Source organism: Haemorhous mexicanus, chromosome Z (assembly GCF_027477595.1).
Source record: "Haemorhous mexicanus isolate bHaeMex1 chromosome Z, bHaeMex1.pri, whole genome shotgun sequence".
Lineage (NCBI taxonomy): Eukaryota > Metazoa > Chordata > Aves > Passeriformes > Fringillidae > Haemorhous > Haemorhous mexicanus.
The window spans coordinates 73,417,597-73,441,738 of record NC_082381.1 but is presented as its reverse complement, the minus strand read 5'-3'; the positions used below and the strand labels follow the sequence as shown (position 1 = coordinate 73,441,738).

Below are 24,142 nucleotides of genomic sequence, written 5' to 3'. Positions count from 1 at the left end.
TAGTTCTACTTTGCAAGTAGAATCACATTTCATCTTCCTTGCTTCCAGCCAGATGCAGCCCAGCCCTGACCCAAGAGCACAGTGTTGTGTTGGTGCAGCTAAAGGATCCAGCTTTGGGGAGGTTTTATTTCCTGAGGCTCAGTGCTGCGTGTACTGGAGGACACAGTTTGTTCTCTGCAGCTGGCTTGATTGCAGCTAGCTGAGAGCTGCAGCTCAGGCTTGCAGGTGCCAACACACAGTGGTATCAATTTCCTCAAGTGAAAGAGTTTTCAAATTACAGAGCGTGATACTGTTTGCCACCATTTTGAAAATAAGCTTTTGTGGGAGGCCACAACAGTGCTTCCCTCAATTTACCAGGACCCCACTTGCATCCTTTTATGCTGATTCATTTCATAGGTTTTCTAAGATGATGAGGCAGGCAGTCTTTGCAACATCAATGTAAAATACTTTTGAATGCAGTCAGTTACTGTCTTACAATTAGGACATCTTTTCTAATAACACCTCAGTACATTGTGATCACATACGTGCACGGTTCCCTGTTACTGTATTGCACACCTGTTCTGTTGGCAAGTTTTTAAAATATATTTACAATACCATTGATTGTAGTACATGCTGTACACAGTAAGGCAATTTTTCTTTTCATTTATTTTCCAAGATACCCAAAGATATGGGAACTCCATAAAACATTTTAAACTTATTTTAGTCTTCAGCTTAAATTTCTGCATTCTCTCTTATATTCCAAGATGGGGACAGTCTTAATTTTTTAAAGTTTTTTTTAATTTCCCAATGTTTTCCAATTGTGCATACTTATGAAAAACATTTCTACTTGTTTTGGTGTGCTCCTTGGTGCACCTAGAGCTGCCTTGTTTCAGTCTCCTGCAAAATGCAGATGAATTGATAAAAACAAGTGCTATAGCAGTAAGTGTGAAGTGAAGCAAAAAATAACTTTTTAACCACATGCTGGCAGGGAGAAGTAGTGCACAGCCAATGTGTTAGCCTTGTCCAATGCTAAGTGTTAATTCATCCTTTCCTGTTTTTGAAAGAAAACATTTGTATTTCTTGGGATAATCTCTATTTATAGCAGATGCAGTTGTTATTTGCTACAGACTATACACAGTTAAAATACCCTAACTCAATTTATTCTCTTCTCTTGTCTAAATTGGTCTTCATGTTGCCATTTATTGTGGTTGATTTGTGGTGATCTATTTTTCATCAGTAAAGAACCAGGTGTTAGACTTTGTTCTGCAGTTTGGCTTGTGTTTATATCAATCTTTTTAGAAAAATAAGGGTGCCAGTTCTGTGTTTGTAAGGTTAGAGTGGCCAGACCGGCAATATGCTTGTTAACAAGTCCCAGAAAAATCTGGTTTTGCATGGTTTGGAGGCAGAGTAACTATCCAGACAGCCCAAACGTTTAGTTAAAAGAACTCATTAAATAAAACAGAAAAGAATTTATTAGTGGCTACTGGACAAGTATGAGCTACTACTCCAGGTTTGTAATAGAAATAATATTTGTGTTGTCGTCTTGGTGACTGAGTGTTAACTTTTCATGTATAGGTACAAGCTGTGCTAAGCAAAGAATGGCACACGTATCAGCTCATGTTCCACTCAGTGCGAATCAGTAGTGAGAGGGACATTGTCCCAGGTTTTCTGCAGTGCCTTGTTTCTTGTAGAACATGAAGATGAAACTGGAACTTCAGTTTTAACCTTTGAGAAACTTTTATACTTTGCATTTCTGAGCTGTGTCAGTCGATTTTGGTCTGTTCACAGTCATTCTGTAACACAACATGAAATAGTTCAAAATCCTAATTTACCCATATTTTTTGGGATTAAGTCAAATGCTATGTACCTTACGATTTTTTTTCTCCTCAATTCCCACAATTCTGAAGAGAATCCTCTCCAACTTCCCTGTAGTTCTCCTTTTTCCAGTGCTTCTGCCAATACTCTTCTTAATTCATACACAAGTTAGCTAGAAATAGTAGAGAATGCATGCCATCTTAGACAGAAACTGGAAGTTTGAAAGAGTTCAAGGTAGATATTATTAATAATATAATTTTCACAGTCACAATCAGTAATATTTTTATATGTTCTAAATCATTAGCTCCTGTGTACAGTGTTTTCTCTATGAAAAAATGAAGTAAATCATGAAAGCCAAGTTGCCATAAATCAGTAGATTATTGTTAGCTAGATGTGTAATGTAGGTCACCGTAAACTCCACTTCTCCATTTACCAACTGCAGATTTGAACATCTCTTTGGCTTGTAAGATTTCTTTTACAGGATCTGTGGAAAATGCAGCAAGCTCCCTTTAAATAATTAAATATACCATTAATTATTTGTAAGTTAATGTTACACTGCTTATCATGACCCTTACTTTCATGCAAAAACATTATGCTTATGATGTTTCAAAGCACATAGAGCACAGAGAAGGCCATGCAGTACATTTGCATATTAAAATATGCCAGAGAGTTTTTGTGTGCGTCTGACTTCTGGCTAAGATAGAAGGGAAAGATGAGAGCGTAAGAGCACAGCCGCACTGGATGCAAACAAGATCATGTTTTGTCCAGTACCATGTCTGCAGGAGTACGTGTAAGCTGATAGCTACAGACAAAAAGTAACCACACAGTCATATGTTATGTTCCTCTTCCAGTTTCCTCTTCTTCTTCTCCAGCTGAAGGGATTTCCTGAACCAGATGTACATTCTGTGTGGGTTGTAAACTGCAGTGGTTTTGTCTTCCATTGAGTTACTCAGATTCCCATTAAGCTCATTACATTTAGCCTCCAAGGCTAAACAAGGCTGCCAACAAGGTCTACAGGTTTGGTCTACAGGTTTGTTCTGCTGTTTGGAGTCACCACCTCAGTTTTATTTCTTACCAGTCTGGCCCATCTAGCTTCTTTTGGTTCGTCTAGCTTTATTTTTTAAAAGAAAGCATTATTATTGTTGATTCTAATTTGACCTTACTCATAAGCATGAGGATTTGGGTGGTTGGTAGTAAATACCTGGCATTTTTTACTCATCTGCTTACTAGCATTTCGTATTTTCAGCTGTTATGAGGATTAGAAACACATGCACTAAAATTAAGAGTTTTGTGAATGTTACATAACCAATTCAGGAAACTTCAAGACCGATTCCTGTAATGACTACAGAGTAAAAATCCATAGTTGTCAATACTACATCACTGTGATGAAACTCCTCATCTATCAGCAGATGATAAAATGATGGTGGAGGATGTCACGGCGAAGTGAGCAGAGTACAGGGTGCCCACCTAACCTTTGGCTGCTTCAGGAGAAATCAAATTCCAAAGGGCTGGAGTTTGTGGCCTTTGGTATTTCATATCATGGTATGTGTTGAACATCACCATAAGGTGAGAAAGGGGAAGAGCATGCCTCTAGAAGGATGTTCTGTCCTTAAAGTGAATGAACCTCTGGAGATCATTAAGAGAGAAGTTATCAGGGGTATATTTTGCTTCTACATTTCTTCTTGAACTAAATAATGAATGTAGTCACTTTAGCAGGTGACTCATTAGTACTGTTTCATTGTCTAGGAGGTGGAGTGTGGGTGTAAATGACACCGTTGCAATCCCTTATGTGGTTTGAAAAGTAATAGTAGCAATTGGTTTTACTCTTTTAGTAGTAAATTTCTGTTTTTATTGAAACTTAACAAAAGAAGACTTGTACTAATGATAACTTGATTGAATTCCTAAAAATTGAGTTTGTTCATTTTAATTACACTTGAATGACTGAGAATAGGGGAGAAAAATGCCTATTGCACATGAACAGGCATAGCAGAGATTCTTTAAGCATAAATGTTTAAGGGAGACAAAATTATTTTCCAAGTAATTATTTCCCATCATGCTGTCAATGATTAATTTTTTCTTATCATTTGCAGTGAATATTTTCTGAAGAACTAATCTCTGTTTTGGTTTTTTTTTTTTTTTCACTGTTTTTTATTTCCTGACTCTGACTGGAGGAAGAAAAACTAAAATAACACAAATTAAACTTTTCCTTTTTTTGCTGTCCAGTGAAACTGGAAATACTTACTAAATGACAAATGGTCTTCTGTGATAATTTTACTGCATTAAGCAGGAAGTAAGATGCTGAGAGAGACAGATTAGCATTGACCACTTGGGAGCTTAATTATAGTAACAAGCTTTCCATGAGAATTTTGTCAACTCAATGGTGAATAACACAGATGTCGTTTAGCAGTGGAAATTATATAGAAGTTTTGACTTGCAGCAAGTATTAGGTATTTGGGTATTTTTATGTAACTGTTAAGTGTCAGCAAATGCTCAATTAATGCTTCTTTAAAATTAAATGAAATTTGTGTATATGCGTGGTTTTAAGCAGTCTTAATGTTCTCCAAATTCACCTAATTTTTGACTCTTGTGAATTAAATATACAGCTCTTCAGCAGTAGAGTCAGTGGTTACTTCTGAAACCGATTTACTGGACAAAGATGGAAGAGAGCACTATAAGAAATAGTAAATACAGAAAAGATAAATAGTCTTATTTTTATATACAAATAGTGGATTTTGCTTCTTAATGGGCCTTGAAGTTATAGGTATCATTTCAAGCTGGATTTTTACCCTTTTTCTCAAATTTTTCTGAAACTCGCTATGCAGTCAAACTTTTGCAGTATTTTTCTTGGTGATGATCACTGAACCTTAGGGTATGGGATACCAGTCAGAAGAAGCATTCACTCTTTTGATTGATCTCTTCATAGTCCATGACCACCATTGTATAGCAACTTTTCCTAAATGCACAATTATCAGAGTTCTGCAAATAATCACATATAGATACTATAGACAGCATAGAAAATTAATTCTATTCTTTTCCAAATATAAATGGTTTACAGGAATTAAGAGAAAACCATATACTTATTTTTCTCTAATATAGATTAAAATTAAGTACATCTGAAAGCTTTTCCTCATTCTTTTCCTATGTGTTTTTTCTTCAAAAATTCTCTGTTAAAAATTAGTAATTTCTCAGTTTAAGTAACCTTTAGAAGTAATTACTTGAATGAGGGAACATTTTGTATTAAATTTTTGCTTTAGAAATTAATGGAGCGAATAGAATAACTAAACTAAATAAATAACTAAAAAGTTATTTATTCTTAAAGGCGATAATGTTTTACTTCCTGTCATTGGAACTGATTTTAAAATGAGTGATGGGAGTTTGAAAAATATGTTTGGAGTACAGAAGTCCAGTTGCTAACAACTCTGAATTTAGTTATGTGCCTATGTATGAGGAAGTATGTTTTAAATCTCTTACAATCTGAGATACGTGAGTCCCAAGTGCCACTTTCAGCATGTCTTGTACTTTTCATTAAGTTATAATTGAATGTTGGTTTCTTAGATGTATTTGGGTTTATTTGTACTGCTACGTATTAATTTGTTTAATTTTTTTTTTTTAAAGCTTTCTTTCACCTTGTTTGCACTTCAAATGTTGATGTGAAGAATGCACTGACCTTCAGTGGGCCTCTAGAAGATATGTTCGGGTACACAGTCCAACAGTATGAAAATGAGGAAGGGAAATGGTAAGATCTTTTTCTTTTTCTTTTTTTTTTCAACTGAACACTCCAAATTATCAGGTGTTCAGTGACTCAGGTGCTGTACTTTTATTTTCATGTTAGGGTCAGATTCTGTCAGGCATATTTCTTAAACTTATGTGCAGCCCTTAGGAAATCTGGAAAGATTGTGAGAGAAAAAGATCCACATGTATGCCTCCAATTATCTCCTAAAATACATAAATGACTTCACAAAAGCAGTAGATTCCCTCAGTGATGGAACTGAGAAAGTACTGTGTTTTGCCTGAGCTCTGTTTTTTCCATTCACCAAATGAGGTCTTTACCTTTTCCTTCTGTTAATGTATTTACAATTAAATTATCTCTGCATTAAGTTTTTTTAATTTTTTTTCTGAAGTTTTCTGTCAGGGGTTGTCTAAACTGAATTTTTTAACTCTCTTGGTTGGAGGATTTACCTGTCAAAATATTCATTTGTACAGTACTCCCTCTGCCTTCCCTTTTGGAGGGCTAAGTATGTCTTGCAACTGGTAATATATTTGCACAGGGGACCTGGAGCCTTAATCTTAACCTCTCTTTTCCTTCCTGTTGTTCTAAGTAGAGGCTGTATTTTGGCATGCTCACTCATCTCATTGCTTCTTGCTCATTTGATAAACACCTGCCTATGTTTTCCCTTGTTAAACCCCAGAGACTGATGACTGGGCTGGAGGACTGAAATAACAATTGCATGGTGAAAGGTTTGGGGAAGAGATTTCTGTCATTCTTTGCGTCTGACTCTGGTTTTCCCAGAGCTTTTGGACAATTCTTGCTAAATGAAGGGACTCCTGCAGGCACACAGGAATGACAGGCAGCATGAGGCTGTGTGACAGATGGGCCAGACTGTTCTGTGGTGAGCAATCACCACTGCAAGTGCTAGGTCTGCCAGACTCTGAGAATCTGACTGCCACTGCAACACAGTGCTCAGAGAAATAAAACGACAGAGCCTTCTGAATGTGCTAGTTCTTGACCGCTGCAATTGTAGGATGTTTAAATGCACATTTGTATGAGGGTCATGAGAGAATAAGAATAATGACCTTCTGTGAGCTAATTTAGACCTTGAGGAAATGAAATCTATTCGAGGAGCTGGGATTTTGCAAAGTAAGCTGCATTGTTGTAAGCAGTCCTGAACCTTTTAAAAGCAAACAACAATATGAGCTGGAAATGGTGGATCTACCAGTAGCCAGACAGCGATATAAAGTAGCGTGCCAGATCTGGACTCTGAAATTAAACTTCAGAGCTCCTGTAAGTTGGCATGGTTTTAGCATGTCAGTATTTAAAGCAGAAAATGTGTAAGCTGATAGTTAAAAATAAACAAAACAGCCTTGAGAGTATTTTTCTACTGCAACTTGTAGGGCACTGATAGAGCTTTCCAGCAACAAATGGTCTCTGAACCTGACTGCAGCTTTTTCTCAATAACTTGGGGATTCCCACATGCAAAAAGACAAAATAAGCCTTTAGACCACATAACACTCTTCATGTGGCTCTTTCTTTCTGAGAAAGGAACAGCACACGGGCATGAACTTGATGACCATTGATCATCTCCCAGGGGATGTCAGGCACACTCAGCTTCTCTGCATTTTACAATTTTCAAATTTCTTTTAATAACCCTTTTTTTTATTAATGATGGGTAAGAACATCTCTTTTACAGTGCTGCTTCACATTATTTAAGACTAAATTCTTCCTCTGATTGCTTATGAGCATTTCCTGTGGCATTTAGTCTCTGAGCGTGGAAAATAGGTTTTCATCTGAGATCTTGTAAAGATCTAGGACATATTAAATAAAGCATATCTTTCCTTCTGTGTTACTTCTAAGACTTGTTGTCTACCCAAGAATTTTGCTTTTGTTTTCCTCTGGATTTTTTTAAAGTGTTATTATATTCTGTAATTTGCTATATAGGCATATTTCCTTTTCATGTCCTTATTATTTCTCTTGCATCCGGACTGGTATAGTAGATACTTTTCTTTTTCTCCATCTTGTACTGCTAGTTTAGAGCTTCCTGCAGCTGTCCTCTCTCTGTAAGTTTTATTTGTTCACTTTTGTGCCTTGTTAGAAATAAGGCATTTCAGGTAACTTATTTAATTTGCAGGGTACTTATTGGTTCACCACTAGTTGGCCAACCTGAGAAAAGAACAGGCGATGTCTACAAATGCCCTGTAGGAAGGGCCAGCCCATCACCCTGCATAAAACTGAACTTACCAGGTATGAAAGGAAATAAAGCTGTGTCACAACTTTCCTAGTGAAAATTTGCTTGGGGCTCCAGAGCTAAATGTGAAGGAAGTTGAGTTTGAAGCATTAGGAAACAATCTATTTTAAGGCTTCTCACTAGCCTGTGGAAAACATGCTCATACTTTCAGAATGGGTATCTGGTTGTGTTATCAAAACTTTATTATGACTGACATTAATTGACTGTGGTTGGCAGGCCTGGCCATTGAGCTAGGAAGGTCTTGGATCATAATTTCATGGATTACCCTTTCCAAAGCTCTCTGAAGCCAAGAGCCCTCATAATGCCATCAGTAAGCTTTTGATGAAAATGTAACTAGGCTGATGCATCTTAATATGCCAAAGATAAATATGAATAATTTTCTTGGTCAAGTCAAGAGATACCCAATGTAGACTGGAAGGAAATTCTTGTTTAATATGAACTTCACTAAAGCTGCCTGTTGTGATATTTTTTATCTCCTTGTGTTCCTTGAAAACCTAAATGTCAGTAATGCAACATAATAGTAACAAATAGAAAAGCTATTAAGTCAGTCATAGCAAGACAAGGTAAAAAAATGAATTTTCTTTTCCTATTTAACAAACTCTATGTGTAGTAGTATCTTGTTTTCTTTGCGCTGTTATTTTTACTTTTTTTCCTTTTCTTGCGGTTCAGGAAAACTATTTGAGACAGCAACCCAGACAAATTTTCTGGGATAAAAGCCAGGCTCAGAAATTTTTCTTGATTGTTGCAGTTGAAGACGGAGGGGGAAGGGTGCTAAAATATTTGATGAAACCAGTGTCAGTCTGGGTTTTATTTTAGAAGCTGGAAGCTCCATACTAGGGGATATATAATTTAACATTTTGTTTTTATGTTCCCAAATACTTAACATTTTAATCTATTTATAGCTTATACTTCAGTTCCTAATGTCGTGGAAGTAAAAGAAAACATGACTCTTGGAACAACCTTAGTGACTAACCCAAAAGGAGGGTTTCTGGTAAGAAAAGACTTTTTGCTAATTTTAAAAGGCTGTTTTTTTCTCCGATATCATAACAAAAACATTTCACCCTTTTTCATTTTTTAAAGGCATGTGGACCACTTTATGCTTATAAATGTGGACGTTTGCATTACACAACTGGAGTTTGTTCTAATGTCAGCTCCACTTTTGAAACTGTTGAGGCCATTGCTCCGTCTGTGCAAGGTATGCATGCTGCAGTAATTTTCCCGTGTGTCCAAAAATAAAGAGTGCCAAACAAGACAAATGTATACACATAGGCATACTGAAAAAAATGAACTGCTTAACTTAGCTACCAGCATTACCAAGTTAAGTAAATGTTTTCATTGTCTGTATATAACCTAAATTCTTCCCACTTTTGGAATTTGTCTCAGTATAAACAATCATTACAGTGCTATGTAACATCCAAACACAATTGCTAAAAATAGTTGCTTATGTTTTTAACTTATGGCCAAAAGACTCCTTTTAAATAATGACGGCATACTGAGACCTAATACAAACCCAGTTTAGTAATATACATACAAATCTTAAAGACCTGGTCCTCTGAAAAAATTGTGGAAGAATAGATTGACATTGACTAAAGTAGGGGTCACTTGTAAATGCCCCAGTTATGTGATCTTCTTCCATTCTTAAATTTCTGCTTACAAGAAAACTTCTTGATAAAGGGAACACAGGCTATGTGAAGTACAATGCAAAAGTTGAAAATGATAGTTGTCATCAAGCATGTCAGTTCAGCCACACTGCAGAATGGTATACATTTGTTACTAATGACAGAAGTAGCTTAAGCTGAGACAAAAGTCTAATCCTTGTCAATTCTTATGTGGCAATTTGTATTGCAGAGTGTAAAACCCAGTTGGACATTGTCATAGTCCTTGATGGGTCCAACAGCATTTATCCATGGGAGAGTGTCACAGACTTTCTGAACAGCCTCCTGAGAAACATGGATATAGGTCCTCAGCAAACACAGGTAACATGGTAGATATTTTGTGGTGTTTTTAATTTGAGAAGAAAAAGCAATTTACAGGAATTGGTATAATAGTGTCATCTACGGACCTCTTCAATTCCAAGAACTTAGAGCAGCAGGATACTAAAGCAAAATAGCTAAAACCACAACTGAGTCAGTACACAGCCATCAAGCAGCAATCCCTCCCCCCACTGCTCAGGCAGTCTGGAGAAACCAACTTCCTAACCTAGAGACAAAAGTTAAGTGCATTAAGTGAGGCTGCTTGAACACTGTCCTTTCCCACTTCCTTCCTCTCCGCAGCCCCTTCTTGTCTTCCTTTGTACTTCATTGCACAAAGGTCATTTCTGCTCTTCTGAGGCACACATGCCTGGTTTGGACAGCTTTTGATTGTAAGCTTTTTGGAGCAGCATTCTTAGTGCTGTGGAACATTGGGCATGCAGCTTTTAAACCCTGAGATCCTAATTAATGAGTGGCTGTTTAGCTGCATGTTATTAATGGCAGAAGCTGCATTTATATAATAAGTGGAGAGGGCCAAATTCCCAGCTGCTATAAATCAACGTGGTTCCATCAGAATTAATGGAGCTGTGACCAATTACCCCCTGAGGATCTGGCATATGTCCCACACGCTGCTTAACAGATTATGTAAATATCAGTTCTAAAAGAACTCTGGGAAGGGGAAAACAGTTGAGTCTGGGATACATATTAACACAAAAAGCTTTATTGACAGCAACAGAAGAAACTGTTTCTTCCTTTCTTTCTCTATTTTCTGCCTCCAAAATCAAGGGTTTTCCAGGACCTCCCGTAATAAATTATATTCCACAGGCAGTTTTGCAACTTTGGTTTAGCTCCTAACATTCAGTTCCTGCCTTCACAAGGGAGGCTGTGAGAAGATGTAAAGGATATCTCTATCTCCAGAGAGTTATGCATAATTTTCCATGTTAATTGAGGTTTTCAAGTTACCACCCAGGCCCTTTATGGTCTATACTGAATACTGGCCGATAACTTGTAAACGGTCAACATCGCAATCATATCCTGTTATTTTAAACAGACTCTTCTTCAGATATTGTGAGGAAGAAGGAAAAACACTTTGTCAAATCCAGCAGAAAGGAAAAAAATCTTTCTGTTCCCTTAACAGATGATTACTCAAACATGTATCATTTTGAAATACTTAAATCTGAACTTCCCAGTGTAGGGCATTGGCTGCATGGAAATAATCACTGTCTTCTGCCTAAAGGTCTTCATGGGAGTGGTACACAGGGCAATCAACTCCACTGCACCCTCACTCCTCTTCCTTACCCAGCAATTCTTAAATTTTTACAGTGCCACACCTTTGTTATGTTCAGCTTTGGAATATTGCCTCATCTGCGTGGCTCAGCTGGTGCACAATAGGTCCCGCTCTGGCCTGCACTCCAGCAGCCTCCCATCTCCACCTACAAAATCCTTTGTGCCCACAGTTTGGCATAGCTACCCCTCTTCTCACACGTACACATATTCACTTGAGGACGTCAGCTTTGGCATCTGAGCTTTCTGCTCTTTGGCATTGCTACAGAGCAGAAACATTTGAGAGGGAGATAAGAATGGGATAAGGAGGAGAGAGGCTCAAAAACTGGAAATGGATGACAAAAGTTCAGTGGAATTTTCTCAGTCCCTCTTACCTTACTCCTTCCCCAGAATGCATCTCATCTCTCTCCTCTCCTCTGAGCCTCCTGCTTGGGAACCCTGCTGCATGTGAAGTTAGTAATGAGTTTATACTCTGTCCCCCACCCACTCTGTCTGCTTTCTCAGAAAAAATGTTTAAATGACTATACAATAGGGACCAGGAGAAACAACAGAGCAGGCTTATTTATCCCCTCTCCTCTGGGAGCCCAAGAAGAGAAGCACAGGAAGAATAATTTATTTTTTGTCTGTTTAAATTGTTTTTTCCAATTTATTTTTTTTCCAATTTATTTTTTATTACTGTGTATGTAAAAATCAGTGGACTTTCTCTGACTTCAGATTGTTTTGCACAGGAAAGGAATGAGGTGATTACAGAATACCTCCTTAGCAGATTGGGTGTGACTTGTTCAAAACTGTGTTTTGATTAGAGGCTTTTGAGATTTTTTTTTTTCCCCACTTACCTCCTTCATGAACAATGGTCATTAGACTTGTAGCAAGTTGAGAGAAATTGCACAGTGTCCCATGTTTGGCAGATTTAAAAATAAAAGCCTGAAGTTTCAGATGCAGAAAGTCAAAGTTTATGGTATTTTTTCCTTCCCTTCCTCTTTCTCTTCTCCAGATAATCTGCAACATTATACTGATGATTAAACTGCATATCTTGAGTTTTGGGATAAAAAAAGTAAATGGAAAGTGATGATAAAAAAGTGGAAAAAGAAGGAGGAATGATGTAGAAATAGTAGAAGTAGGAACAAAATCAAAATATTTCTCTTGGCCTTTTTTTTGCATCATTTTTAACTGTTTTGGAGATAATTATCTTTTTACTATGGAAGGGTAGGTTTCTAACCATTTACATATGAGTAACTTTCTGTGGATTTCTCTCAAAAAAGAAAGCAGAATACTTGAACAAGTTCAATTCTAGCTTTAAAGCTATGCTGGAAAGGCCTTCAGAAATCTTTAGACCATTTCTATTTTTACATTATTATATGGCATAGGCAGTTGTAGATGTTTGGCCGTACCTTACTGTGTCTCCAAAGGGACTGTATCAGTACACTAATAAGTCATGCCATGTCATATCTTATGATTAGTTTTGTCTTCAGAAGAACAGAATTGTATTTAAGAGATATTACAAATATTAAGGATGAAGAAAGGTCTTACAAGAGTTTACAAGTAACTTGTGTCTTAAACAAAATGGGGGAGAATTAATTTATTTTTGTTGTTCAGATGCCTTTAAAAAGATCTCCTTATGAAAAAAGATATTAGTTATTAATGCTTCCCAAGGCATCTCTGCTTTTCTTTTACCTTAATTATGAGTACATCCAAAAATATTCCTGATTTCTCTCCACATCCCAATGCTGAAAACTCTAACATATGATTTCATGTACCAAATGGTTTTCCTTTCATTTTGTTATTTTACTTGTTGTTTTTTGCCAAATTGATTAGCTTAATAATTTATTGGGAAAGCCAGAATGTGCTTTCCAAATAAGGGTCTGTATTCATTTATGGGACAACAATAAATCGTAGCCCTGAGAACTGCTTTGTTCCAAAGTAGAACAGTCCATCACTTGTACAACACTTTTCACAGGAACTGTGGACAATTAAAGAATTATTCCCTTGTGTAATGTAAAAGCCATGGAATGCTAGGGAAGGGAACATAAACTTAAGAATTACAGGAATGTTCAATAGATTATGGTCAGGAATGCTGGGAAAAATAATAGGTTCTCTGGGGTAGAGCAGAATTATGTCCTTCTGTGTAGCAGTGTGGCATTTTCCAGATATAAATTAAACAAGTAAATCAAAACATACGATGCCTGTAAGCATCATTCTTAGGGGCTTGCTGAAGTCCCATAAAGGCACATATGCATCATGTAGATGTGTCACTTTTAGTTTTTCATAAGATAAAAAGGCTACATAAGTTCAAACCTTCAGTGCTGTCTAATAGATTATAACTCTAATTTTGCAAGGTGATCATCCTGTGATCCTGTAAGAGACTGTAAAATGAAGCCTAGTAGCATTTCCTCAGAGGCTTTTTGTTACCTTTTATTGAGGAATGGATCGTCTTTGAGACCATGGAATATGTAGATGACGATGATCAGTGTTTTCAAAGCTAGTGCTAAGGAAGGGTCGCACATGACAGTTGTATCCCATAAGATAACCACATGCCCCCCTTCCTTCCTGATTTACAAGCTATGCTGCACAGTGCAGTTTTCAGACTCAGATGTTCTTCCCATTCACTTCCTGAGAAGGAAATGCTCAAAATGTGTACTTGCTGTGATCATGGACGTTTCCTTTCAAACAGGAAATGATACAACTCAATGTCAGTCTGTAATCTTTTTTTAGGAAAATGACAGCACCAACATGGGTCTCTAGAATCATGAAAGACTGGCAGATGCTTTTCACACTGGCAGCAGTCAGTAGGTTATTTCATTAATGGTACCTCAAAAGCTGCAGAGAAGGAACCATGAATCCATACCAAACAGCTTCCCAGCATACTGTAGTCTCTGGCTACAATTGGTGCATGACACTGGAATTTTTAAGCCATTGCTCCTCCTCCAGAAAACCAAGCATGATGCAAATCTCTTGTTCATCACCAGTTCACAGCTGTCTGTCTTTTTAAAAGACTAACAATATCCTATTCAGAAAATGGTGTGTCACTTTAGATATATGCCACGAAATAGTTGCGTTGGAAGGAACGGGTTAAAAATTTCATCCTCAGGTTGTAGTTTATTCAGTGCCACATGAGTGCTCTGAGTGATGAGACAGAGTGTGCCCTGGCTGGTTCTGTAAACACTGAACAGGGTTAATAGCCCTCTGCTCACAGGAACATTGCAGCCTCTGCATTCTCTCCACTGCAGATGGAAGAGGGCATACCTCCAAGAGACAAATATCTGAAAGGCAGCAACTTGTGATAAGTTTGAGCCTACATTAGTTCTTACAGATTTGACTGTGTTTTCAAAAAGATACAGAAATTCAGTGGCATAGATTTTGCTATCACATGCCAATATAATTATAGTCCCGTAATCATTTGTAACTAGCATTTCATAATGATCATGTTATTGACGTTTACTGTGAAATATTTATCCAATTCTAACCCTTCTGCTGCAAGCAAACAAATGCTTTGCAGAATCTGAGAGGCTATGAAAATACCTCCAAAAAAAACCCTGTAAAGCAATTGTAAAATACATACTAAGCCACTTCTAAAGTAATATGATGGCAGAAACATCCCAGAGGTCTTATTGATCTTCAATAACTTAATGCTAGAGTGCTTTTAATAATAGATGAGTGAGATATAAATGCTACGCAATACTGCATTATCCTAAATAACACCTATAAATTGCCATGTGTAACGTAAAATTGAAATATGCTAATGGAACATTGTGTGACTTCTTCCCAGTAAAAGCTGTCGGAAACCTGCCAAAATATTAAAACTGACAGAGATGAATGGGAGAAATTAATTAATATTTAAGAATATTGCTTCATCTTTTTATTCCACTCTTGGTTTTGCAGCAGGTTTCCTCAAGTGTTTTGTGGTTATTGCACAATCCCATGTGTTAATCTTCCAGACAAAGACTTGTTCTGATGAGGTCATCTATAGGCTTTACATTACTCTCCCCCATCACAAAGCCCATGTTTTACCCTCTGGTGCTTGTCAGGTGATAATTCGACTTATCTCCTGCAAGTCATATCACATACAAGTCATGGATGTCCCTGCTCTCTTCATCAAGAGAAGAATAATTGGGTCTTCCTGTTTTAGGCTAAATTTAGATTAAATCAACTATTGGATATAGAAATATTATATTTGAGTGGAATGAAGAGAATTGTGAGTGAGCAATGAATTTGTATGCCATAAGGAAAACATTTTTGAGGAGTTGTGACTGATGGCTAGGGCATTGGTCTGCTTGGCCTAGAGGAGATCTGAGCTCCCATCCAGATTGCCTCAAGTCAGGAAAACCAAGGACTTGAGACAGCTTTTGGCTTTATTCCAGTTTTTAATAGAAGCAATTTAGAAATTTCAAAATGTTTCATGAGACTGTCATCTAGCTAGTCTTGCTCAAACTAATATAGGTGTTTCATCCTGAGTAAAATACAAAGTGTTCAGTTCTTCTCCTGGCTGTAAGTACAAACAGACATTCACCCTACTGCAAGAGGCAGGGAAATTTACTTTAAGGGCAGTAAATTTTAAACATTACCTCTGTGTTTCAGGTTGGAGTTGTTCAGTATGGACAGACTGTAGTCCATGAATTTTACCTGAATACATACTCCACAACAGAAGATGTGATGGCTGCAGCCTCAAGAATACGCCAGCGGGGCGGCACACAAACCATGACAGCCTTGGGAATAGACACAGCCAGGTATGCACACAAGATGCTGTCCTTCATGTGGGAGAAACAAACAGGGCAGGGTGGTGGTTCTGATTTTATGTGTTATAAACATGGGGTGGCTAATGTACAACGTCATTTTAGCTAAGCAAGCATAATTTGTGAGGAAGGTGGATAAAGGGACTCTATCCAGCACCTAGAGCAATTGAGTATGAAAGACAGCTGTCTTCTGAATGGAGGAATTAGGAAAATTATTATAATAGATTGTAAGCCTAAGCAAAGGGCTGGCAATATCATCAGAGGGATGAAGAAAGTCAGGCTTTTCAGAGGAAAAACAAAACAAATAGAATTTTTATCGTTAATTTCTTTTCATTCTGAAGCTGAATACTATAATGTTTGGGCCTACACTTGTCAGAAGGCATAAAAATTTTCTATCCTAAGTCTTTGAAGTTTCTCAATCACTGGGAGATTAAAGACCTGTTGGAGCAATAGCAATATTTAGAAATGCTTCTTTAATGAGAAAAATGAAATCTGACTTTCACAGAATTGACAGTAAATGTCAATCTCTCAGGAAATTTCAAACTGTACAGCATTGTCCTTGTATCCTTTTTCTTTATGGGCTTGTTTCTTCCATCACAAAAGCATGCTTTTATTGTACAAAAGATTGCATTCACTCTTTACAAACAACTATTCAATGAAATATGCAGCATCCTTCTGATGAACAATTGGATTATCAGACCAAAGTTTTGTTGATGTGGTGTATAATTGAATTCTTATATAATAAGGGTTTCCTGACATAGGAGTAGAAGCTTGGGGAGTTCAGACAAGTTCATGAAAGCAGAGCCAGTTGAGAATTGCCAAGTTTTCAGAAACCACATCTAGTACAGAAAGCCCCTGCCTACCACAAACTACAGCAGGCTTGTATATACAGAAACTGTCATCAAAACCTTCTTCTGTTCTCACAGTCTTCCCCCCTTGGCCATTTTCAGTGGTAAATTTCAGCTTTCACTCATGTGGCCAGTCCTAGAATTCTGTGGTATTTTTCTGAAAAGAGGTAGCCCTGCTTCCTTCCTTCTCCTCCAGAGCCCTAATCCAGCCTTGCCTTGTTAGGTCCAGAGTCTGAGCCAACAGCTACCCAAAACCTCAGAGCCTGTTTGCCCACCTGCAACTGTGGAATTCAAGTGGGTGCCCCAGTCTGCCTCCATTTACCTGCAACCTACTTCTGCCACGTCCCCACCACCCAGTGTTAATTCACATAGGTGTGCAGAGGTGTGCTGGTAGCTGAGTAAATAGTTTGACCACTTGAAGTGCTGCTGTAGGGTGGAAGTAGGTGAGGGTTTTCTGCATAGGTTTTTGGAAAGGTAGGGTGTTGGCTGGGTCTTCTTTTAAGATGCCAAAAACAGTTTTGAAGTGCCAGAAGTTTATTTGTAGAGGGGAAGAATTTTTCACTATCCAGGTTTGTATTTTGTGCTGTTGCTCTCAAGTGAGTGCATGATGAATGAATGCTTGTGAAACTTTGGCTGTGAACTGTCATGTAAGTTCCAATTGCAGTTGTTTGTTCATGCTTAACATTAATCTCCATTTCCTGCTTCCTAGTTAATATAAAATATTGTAGTTTATGGTTGGCTATGCAAATATGATGCATGTGCTAAATGCTGACATTGCCTTTCTCCAAAACACTTTATGGTCCCTTTAGGGAAGAAGCTTTTACTGAGGCTCATGGTGCACGAAGAGGAGTACAAAAAGTAATGGTTATTGTGACTGATGGGGAATCACATGACAACTACAGATTACAAGAAGTGATTGATGATTGTGAAGATGAAAACATTCAGAGATTTGCTATTGCGGTAAGTGAAATTTAATGGGAAAATTCAAAATGTTAAAAGCATGTTCCATCTTCTAAATGTAATTTCAGTTTTAGAAGTTCATTTCACAGAATCTTTATGGAAATATAATTATTTCAGAGAGGAAAAAGCTGAAAAAACGTTAAAAATTTGCTTTCTGATTTTATAGGAAATAAGACAAGCAATTTGTCTGTCTTCCTTGTGATGATGTGTGTGTGTCTCTGTGAGGAAAAAGGAGGAAGAGTTTGAGGAACAGTTTTAAATCAAATCCTTTTTGTTAAAAGCAACACTGAGCAAAGGAACTAATACAATTCTAAGCAACTTCTATAGAAATATTACCTGTTTTTAAAAAAAGCAAATGTAAGCCATCAAAAAATACTTGTTCATTATGTCTGTGTTGTATGCTTGCAAGCTAAAGCTGTCATGCATGTCAGGTCTAAGCATGCTAAACAGTAGCTGAGTGAGAAAGAGTTTAACCCATATCAAGAAATATGAAAGCATTAGTAATGGATTTGGTGTTAATACTGCACTATATTTGTGTATTTTATACAAAAATCTTCTATTTCTGCTGGTAATTTTGAAGGGACATTGGGTTGTTGCTTCTCCATTGTTACCTTTCTTTGTTTTGCTATCTTATATTTTTGGTAAAATGAGGTGGTATGAAACCATGAAACTTAAAGAAAGATGTTATACTTAATTTAAAGAAAGATATAAAACAAAAGTTGAGTCCAGCAGCACACAGATTTTCAGTGTTTGTCTTCATAAAATTAGAGATAATTAAAGAATAAAGTTGCCCTTGGCACTGCTAACAATTTTAGCAATAAAATCCCTGTTTAGAACCAAATAATTATTTTTCCAGTGGGCTGAGATGCTAGAGCATAGGAATTTAGTTTATGTCTCCCTCTCAAATCAAGTTTAATCTATAGAGCCTTTTTTCATATGAAAAATGTCTCTTTGTCTGGGAATGAAGAGAAGTGAGGTGTTTTTTTCTGAGGTATCCTGAATTGGTACAGCAGTGTTGTTAAAACTGCAAACCAAATCTAAAGTCTTGTATTGTGTTGAAGTTGTTAACACTGAATGGAAGTGATGTTCTTATATGTATTTGTAGGGCAAATCTTCACAGAATAAAGAACTATTCTGTGCCTAATCCACCTGTCATTAATTGCATGTGTAGCATGTTATAAGAACTGGTGGTTATGTAGAAGCCAGTGAAACTGTAGTCTGGGTTGGGAAATGTTATGTTGGTTTTTACTTAAATTATGGCCTACTTCAACAAATCAGAGAATGATTTATTACAATTTTGTGAAGAAGGGGTGGAAAGTACAGTTGAGGATAGCAGACATCACACCGTACTGTTGCTTTGTTTCCTGTCAAATGATATTTTCAAAAAAACAACTGAGCCATCATAGAGTTCTGTTCTCCTTGAGAAAGAATGGCTTCAAATCAATTTGAGAGAGGTTTTCACAAAGCAAATTAAGGTTAGATATGATTTTCGACCATTCTCTGATGACTTACCTCAATTATATCTTTTTAAACAGGTTATAAAATATACGCTTGACTTTTTTTTGTTTCTTTTTTTTTTATTATTTTCTTTAGATTCTTGGCAGCTACAGCAGAGGAAATTTAAGTACTGAGAAATTTGTAGAGGAAATAAAATCAATTGCCAGTAAGCCTACTGAAAAGCATTTTTTCAATGTCTCAGATGAATTAGCTCTTTTAACCATTGTTGAAGCACTTGGAGAGAGAATATTTGCCCTGGAAGGTATGACATTATTTAAAATTTTATTTTATGCCTGTATTACAACTGAAGCAAATAGAACACCTGGTTTTACCTTCCTTTGAAATGCATTCTGCTGTGTGAAATTTATTATACAATTATTTCTTTCAGGCTGGTTATAAAAATATTTTATACTAGGCATCAAAATAGTAGATACAGATGTGACTATATGCCTAGGAGTTGGAGCTTGTGGAGACAATAGTCTAAAAGGATAAGTAACCAGAACTGTTTTAATGTGATAAATAGAAAGTTGCCCTCTTTTAGGTAAAAAAACATTTCCAGATCATACCCCAACTACCCCATGATCATCTGGTTTTCTTCCTAAATGTTTAGGGTCTCTTTTTGGTTAATTATTAATTATAGCATATTAGTTTGCTGTACAATTTAACATGGACTTGCTGTAAAGAGTTTACAAGATATGATTTTCCTTTGGGAAGGTTCACAGTATTCAGATTGTAGCACAGCAAAGTCATTCTTTCATAATGTCTGCTTACATTCTCCATCCAAACAAGACAACACTGCCCAAACCACTGTTTGTTTCAAGTACTACTGGTAACAGGAGACAGAGTTTATTAGTTATAAATTATACTGGCCAATTCTGAAGAGATTCATGTAGTACAAAGAAAACACCGATCTATTTGGACTATTTTTTCCAACACTTCAACTTTCCAAGTAGCTAGAATAGTGTAGTTTATAGCTGGAACAAAAGAAAATATTGACTTGAATGTACAAAATTGAGAGAATATTTTCAGGGTTTTTTTACACTGGTGTTGTATTTCTCAGACATATTTAGATTTTTCTAGTGTATTGCTTAGTTTGGTCAAATATTAATGTTTTCAGCTGTTACTAAATATTTTCAGCAATAAAAAGTTTATTAAAATATCATTTATATGTTCTTTTTTACCTTCTGGACAATTTGGTTTCCTCAGCTTTGCAACAAATTAATTTGAGGAGAATCTAATCTCTCTAAAGCTCAAAGTTTAGCCTACTTAGGGCCATTGAGTACTTCAAAGTTAATTGAATAGGGTGCTCTTTTCATAATTCCCTGTGTACTAAGAAGAATGCACTTTCAGTGGGAATATAGGTGTTTAAACAGAAATTGAAAACTTGGTCTTCAATTTGTCCTTTGTACTTTTAAAAAAGTGAGAAAAGTATTTGTGTTTCATTGTCAGAATAAAATGTTATTTACATCTATTAGCTATAATGAATATAGAATAAGAATTTAATTAATGTTGCAACAGATGAAGGATGTGAGACCTATCATGACTGAGTTTTTGAAAATCTAATTAATTTCATTACTGCCAAAAGGCATTTTGGTTTGCAGATTTTATGTAGAAACTTAGAGATGCACTAAGATTTCTACATAAGACACCTGCAATATGAGTCATGAAATGTCCCCTCCTCAACCTAAGTCCCAGAAGTCATGTAATCTGTCTGCAAGGAAATCAGAATAGAAATGAAAATGGGATTTTAGCTTTTTGTCAAATCATAGCAAGGTCAAGCTGCTCCAGCAGTTAGTTAATACTGAGCTAGATAATACTAAGTCAATTTATTCTGATTCTTGAGGCATAGTTTCCTTTCCTTTCCCAAAACCTTTCAGTTGTATTCTGGATTCACAACTATGTCCATGCATGAATTCTTCTGGTGGTGGAAGCAAGCAGGTTAATTCTGTGCCCTGCAGCTTTTGACAAGCCAGTTTATTGGATGTGTTTAACTGGAGATTAATCAGCTCTCTTCATAGTAGCTTCTATGCATTACAAGAGCCTTGGTTGTTGAAATTTGATATCTGAATCTGATTAAATTCTCAGTCTAAATTGCTTCTTGCTAGTGTAGTAGTACATTTGATTTTTTTTCTTTGATTTCTTAACTTCATTTTGGTTCTTTAAAAAATTCGAAGAAAAATTGAGAGAGATTTGAAAAATCAAATCCAGCAAAAACCCCTGCTTGACAGCCAGTGGATTTTTACACATAATCTTTTTCATATGCCTCTGTGTCTCATGGCATGGACATTGCTTTTAACAGCAATTTTATGTTTTATCCAACCCGTAGGCAGGCACAAATGTTTTTTCACAAAATATCCTTTGTAAGATGCTTGGCAGTTTAAAACTGAATGGAAAGTTAGGCTAAGGGCCATTATCTAAGTAGTATTTTGAGCTGCACACTCCAACAGTACCAGCTTTGTCCTCTGCCTCAGGCTGTGAGAATCCTGTCTTTCTCAGCTCATTAAGGAGCATCCTTTACTGCATGAAAATATTGTTAATCAGCAGATGTGCAGCTTAAGGGTTTTATGCCTAAAAATGACTTGTTCAGACTTAGCAAAGCAGCTACATCTTGTGAAACATGATAGTCTTCGTTTGTATGCCAAACACTTTGTATTTGAGATCATGTCTCCTTCCTACGACTGGCTGTAATTGTGACAATCAGGAAAGCCATCATGTCCCTGGGATGAATTGCTGGGGTTTAGTTCCAGAGTATGAAAAGTTCAGTAGTATTTAATAGTCCAGATGCCTGAAATTCATGCAACCATGGCTTGCTCTGGCTCAGTTTCATTCACACAGCTGAAGGTTTGCTGCAGCACTCAGCTGGTAGCAAACTGTGAACTCTTCCTGGACAAGTATCAGAGCAGATTTCATAGCTTGCCTCTACTACTGTTAGCATATCTTGCTCTCAAGGAAGAATCAATATGCAGAATATAGTTCCCTTACTTGGCCACTTAGAGTAGCAAAATAGTGCTTGACTATTATCTTTTATAGGCTGCTTATCTTTCTTTTAAGTAGAGAAAAAGGCAGAACTTTTTCTTCTCTGACGATATTTCAAGTTTACCTGGAAGAAAAACAGCCCATCAAAGTTTAATAATACGCATATGACTACTTGACAAGATACTGAAGCTAGTACAAAATTGCCTGATACAACTTTTTTATACAAAATCATTTAAGAGAATCAGATCTTCATGTAATTGTCTGGGCAGGATTATCATTCCCAAGCATTTTGCTGAAGCTTATGAATCTTGGACAGCAGAGATTTTCCTATGTTGTTTTTGCAAAGGTTCATACAAACATCAACTGTTTTTCATTTAAAGTTCCTCCAGCTGCCTACGAAATTTTAGTTGCTTGAATACAAGGCCAGGGTGTTTTATTGTTCACTTAGCTCAAGTGGAAAATGGCTTAACCATATTAATCAAACATTCCAAACATACTTACCATCAGCCTGAGTTCAAATCTGGTCAGTTTTAGCCCAGAAACTTCGTTGGACAAGTTCTGAGACATGATCTTAAAATGGAAATTCCCATACTTAATAGTAGCATTCAACATAGGTCTTTATTTCTGTGTTTATTATAAAACTGTATAGTAATCTATAGTCACTGAATAGATTAGTTAATTATGCTATCCTTTACAATTATATGATCATTTTCAAAGCACTTTTCAGTTACTTTTTCAGATCGCAACAAATTTATTTTTTAAACTTACTTTTTTCCATTTACAGCAACAACAGATCAGCAGGCCTCCTCTTTTGAAATGGAAATGTCTCAAGCTGGTTTCAGTGCTCATTATTCTCAGGTAAACAGACTGTTGAAAATAGAAGTTATTTTACAAAGTAGATTTTTGCTGGTGGTTCTATTAATTTGGAATAAATGTTTCGGATTTCTTTGTATAGTCCTGTTTGCTGTTGGAAGTTTTGGAGTGTCCTGTAATCCAGTTACCTTTTTTATAAAATGTATGTAAAGAGCATCTATGAACAAAAAAAGCTTGACAGAGTACATATAAACTTCACATGAACTCTAAACTTAGTGTTCCCATAGCACTTTCTATCAAGAAAATAGCCTAAAAATATGTTAAGAAAGATTAAGTAAAAACTTTTTCCTAGAGCCCTGAGTGACAGAACAAGGGGCAATGTTTTAACTTGAAAGACAGTTCCAGAGCAGGGCCACAAAGATGACCAGAGGGCTGATGCACCTGTCCTGTGAAGACGGGCTGAGAGAGATAGGAGTATTTAGCTTGGAGAAGAGAAGGCTCCAGGGACACCTTAGAGCAGCCTTCTATTTATTTAAAGGGGACTTATAAAAAGGAGGGAGAATGACTTTTTATATGGGTTGCTGGCAATAGGACAAGGAGAAACAGTTTTAAACTAAAGGAGCAGAGGTTTAGATTAGATGTTAGGAAGAAATTCTTTACATGGAGCAAAGTAAGGTACTGGAACAGATTGTACAGAGCAGCTGTGGATGCTGCGTCTCTTGAGGTGTTCCAAGACAGGTTGAATGGGTCTCTGAATAAACTGGTCTAGTTAGTGGCATCCCTGCCATGGCAGTGGGTGTTGGAACTGGATGATCTTTCAGAATATTTCTACCCAAGCCTTTCTATGAACCTATGATTGTAGGATCCATACCATAATAGGAAAAGCAAGGCTAACTTTGTAAGTACGCAGGAAGCATTACCCAAATGTCAGCATCCTGAACCACGAATGTCTTAAGATGATTCACATAGAGAAAAGATGATTCACATAGAGAACAGGCTTTTTGTTTCACTCTCCTTAAGGACTGGATCATGCTTGGAGCAGTTGGAGCATATGACTGGAATGGCACAGTGCTGATGGTGAAAGACACTGGTATTGCTATGCCAACTAATGACACCTTTCGTGACAGGCGTTCAGAGAGAAATGAACCTCTCGCAGCCTACCTAGGTAAGAGAAATAGCCCACCTTGCAGCACTTTTCAACAAATGCAACAAGACATCTCTCAAAGATCATTCAAAAGAAGTATGTTGCAGAATATTTTATATGCCAGGAGCCTGGGAGCAAGTCTGCTCTCTGATCTTCATGTTCT

The 24,142-nt window shown here is 36.8% G+C and overlaps 1 protein-coding gene across 1 annotated transcript in view; it reads left to right on the top strand.

Annotated features, from left to right (window-relative positions):
- The window catches only part of ITGA1 (integrin subunit alpha 1), a 73,689-nt gene that overhangs the window by 23,591 nt on the left and 25,956 nt on the right, over positions 1-24,142 (top strand). The window contains exons 2-11 of the mRNA XM_059836708.1: positions 5,410-5,530; positions 7,641-7,753; positions 8,660-8,748; positions 8,838-8,952; positions 9,606-9,733; positions 15,587-15,735; positions 17,399-17,549; positions 19,143-19,308; positions 22,807-22,880; positions 23,856-24,000. Of these exons, the coding sequence (XP_059692691.1) occupies positions 5,410-5,530; positions 7,641-7,753; positions 8,660-8,748; positions 8,838-8,952; positions 9,606-9,733; positions 15,587-15,735; positions 17,399-17,549; positions 19,143-19,308; positions 22,807-22,880; positions 23,856-24,000 (1,251 nt within the window). The remainder of the gene's footprint in view (positions 1-5,409; positions 5,531-7,640; positions 7,754-8,659; positions 8,749-8,837; positions 8,953-9,605; positions 9,734-15,586; positions 15,736-17,398; positions 17,550-19,142; positions 19,309-22,806; positions 22,881-23,855; positions 24,001-24,142) is intronic.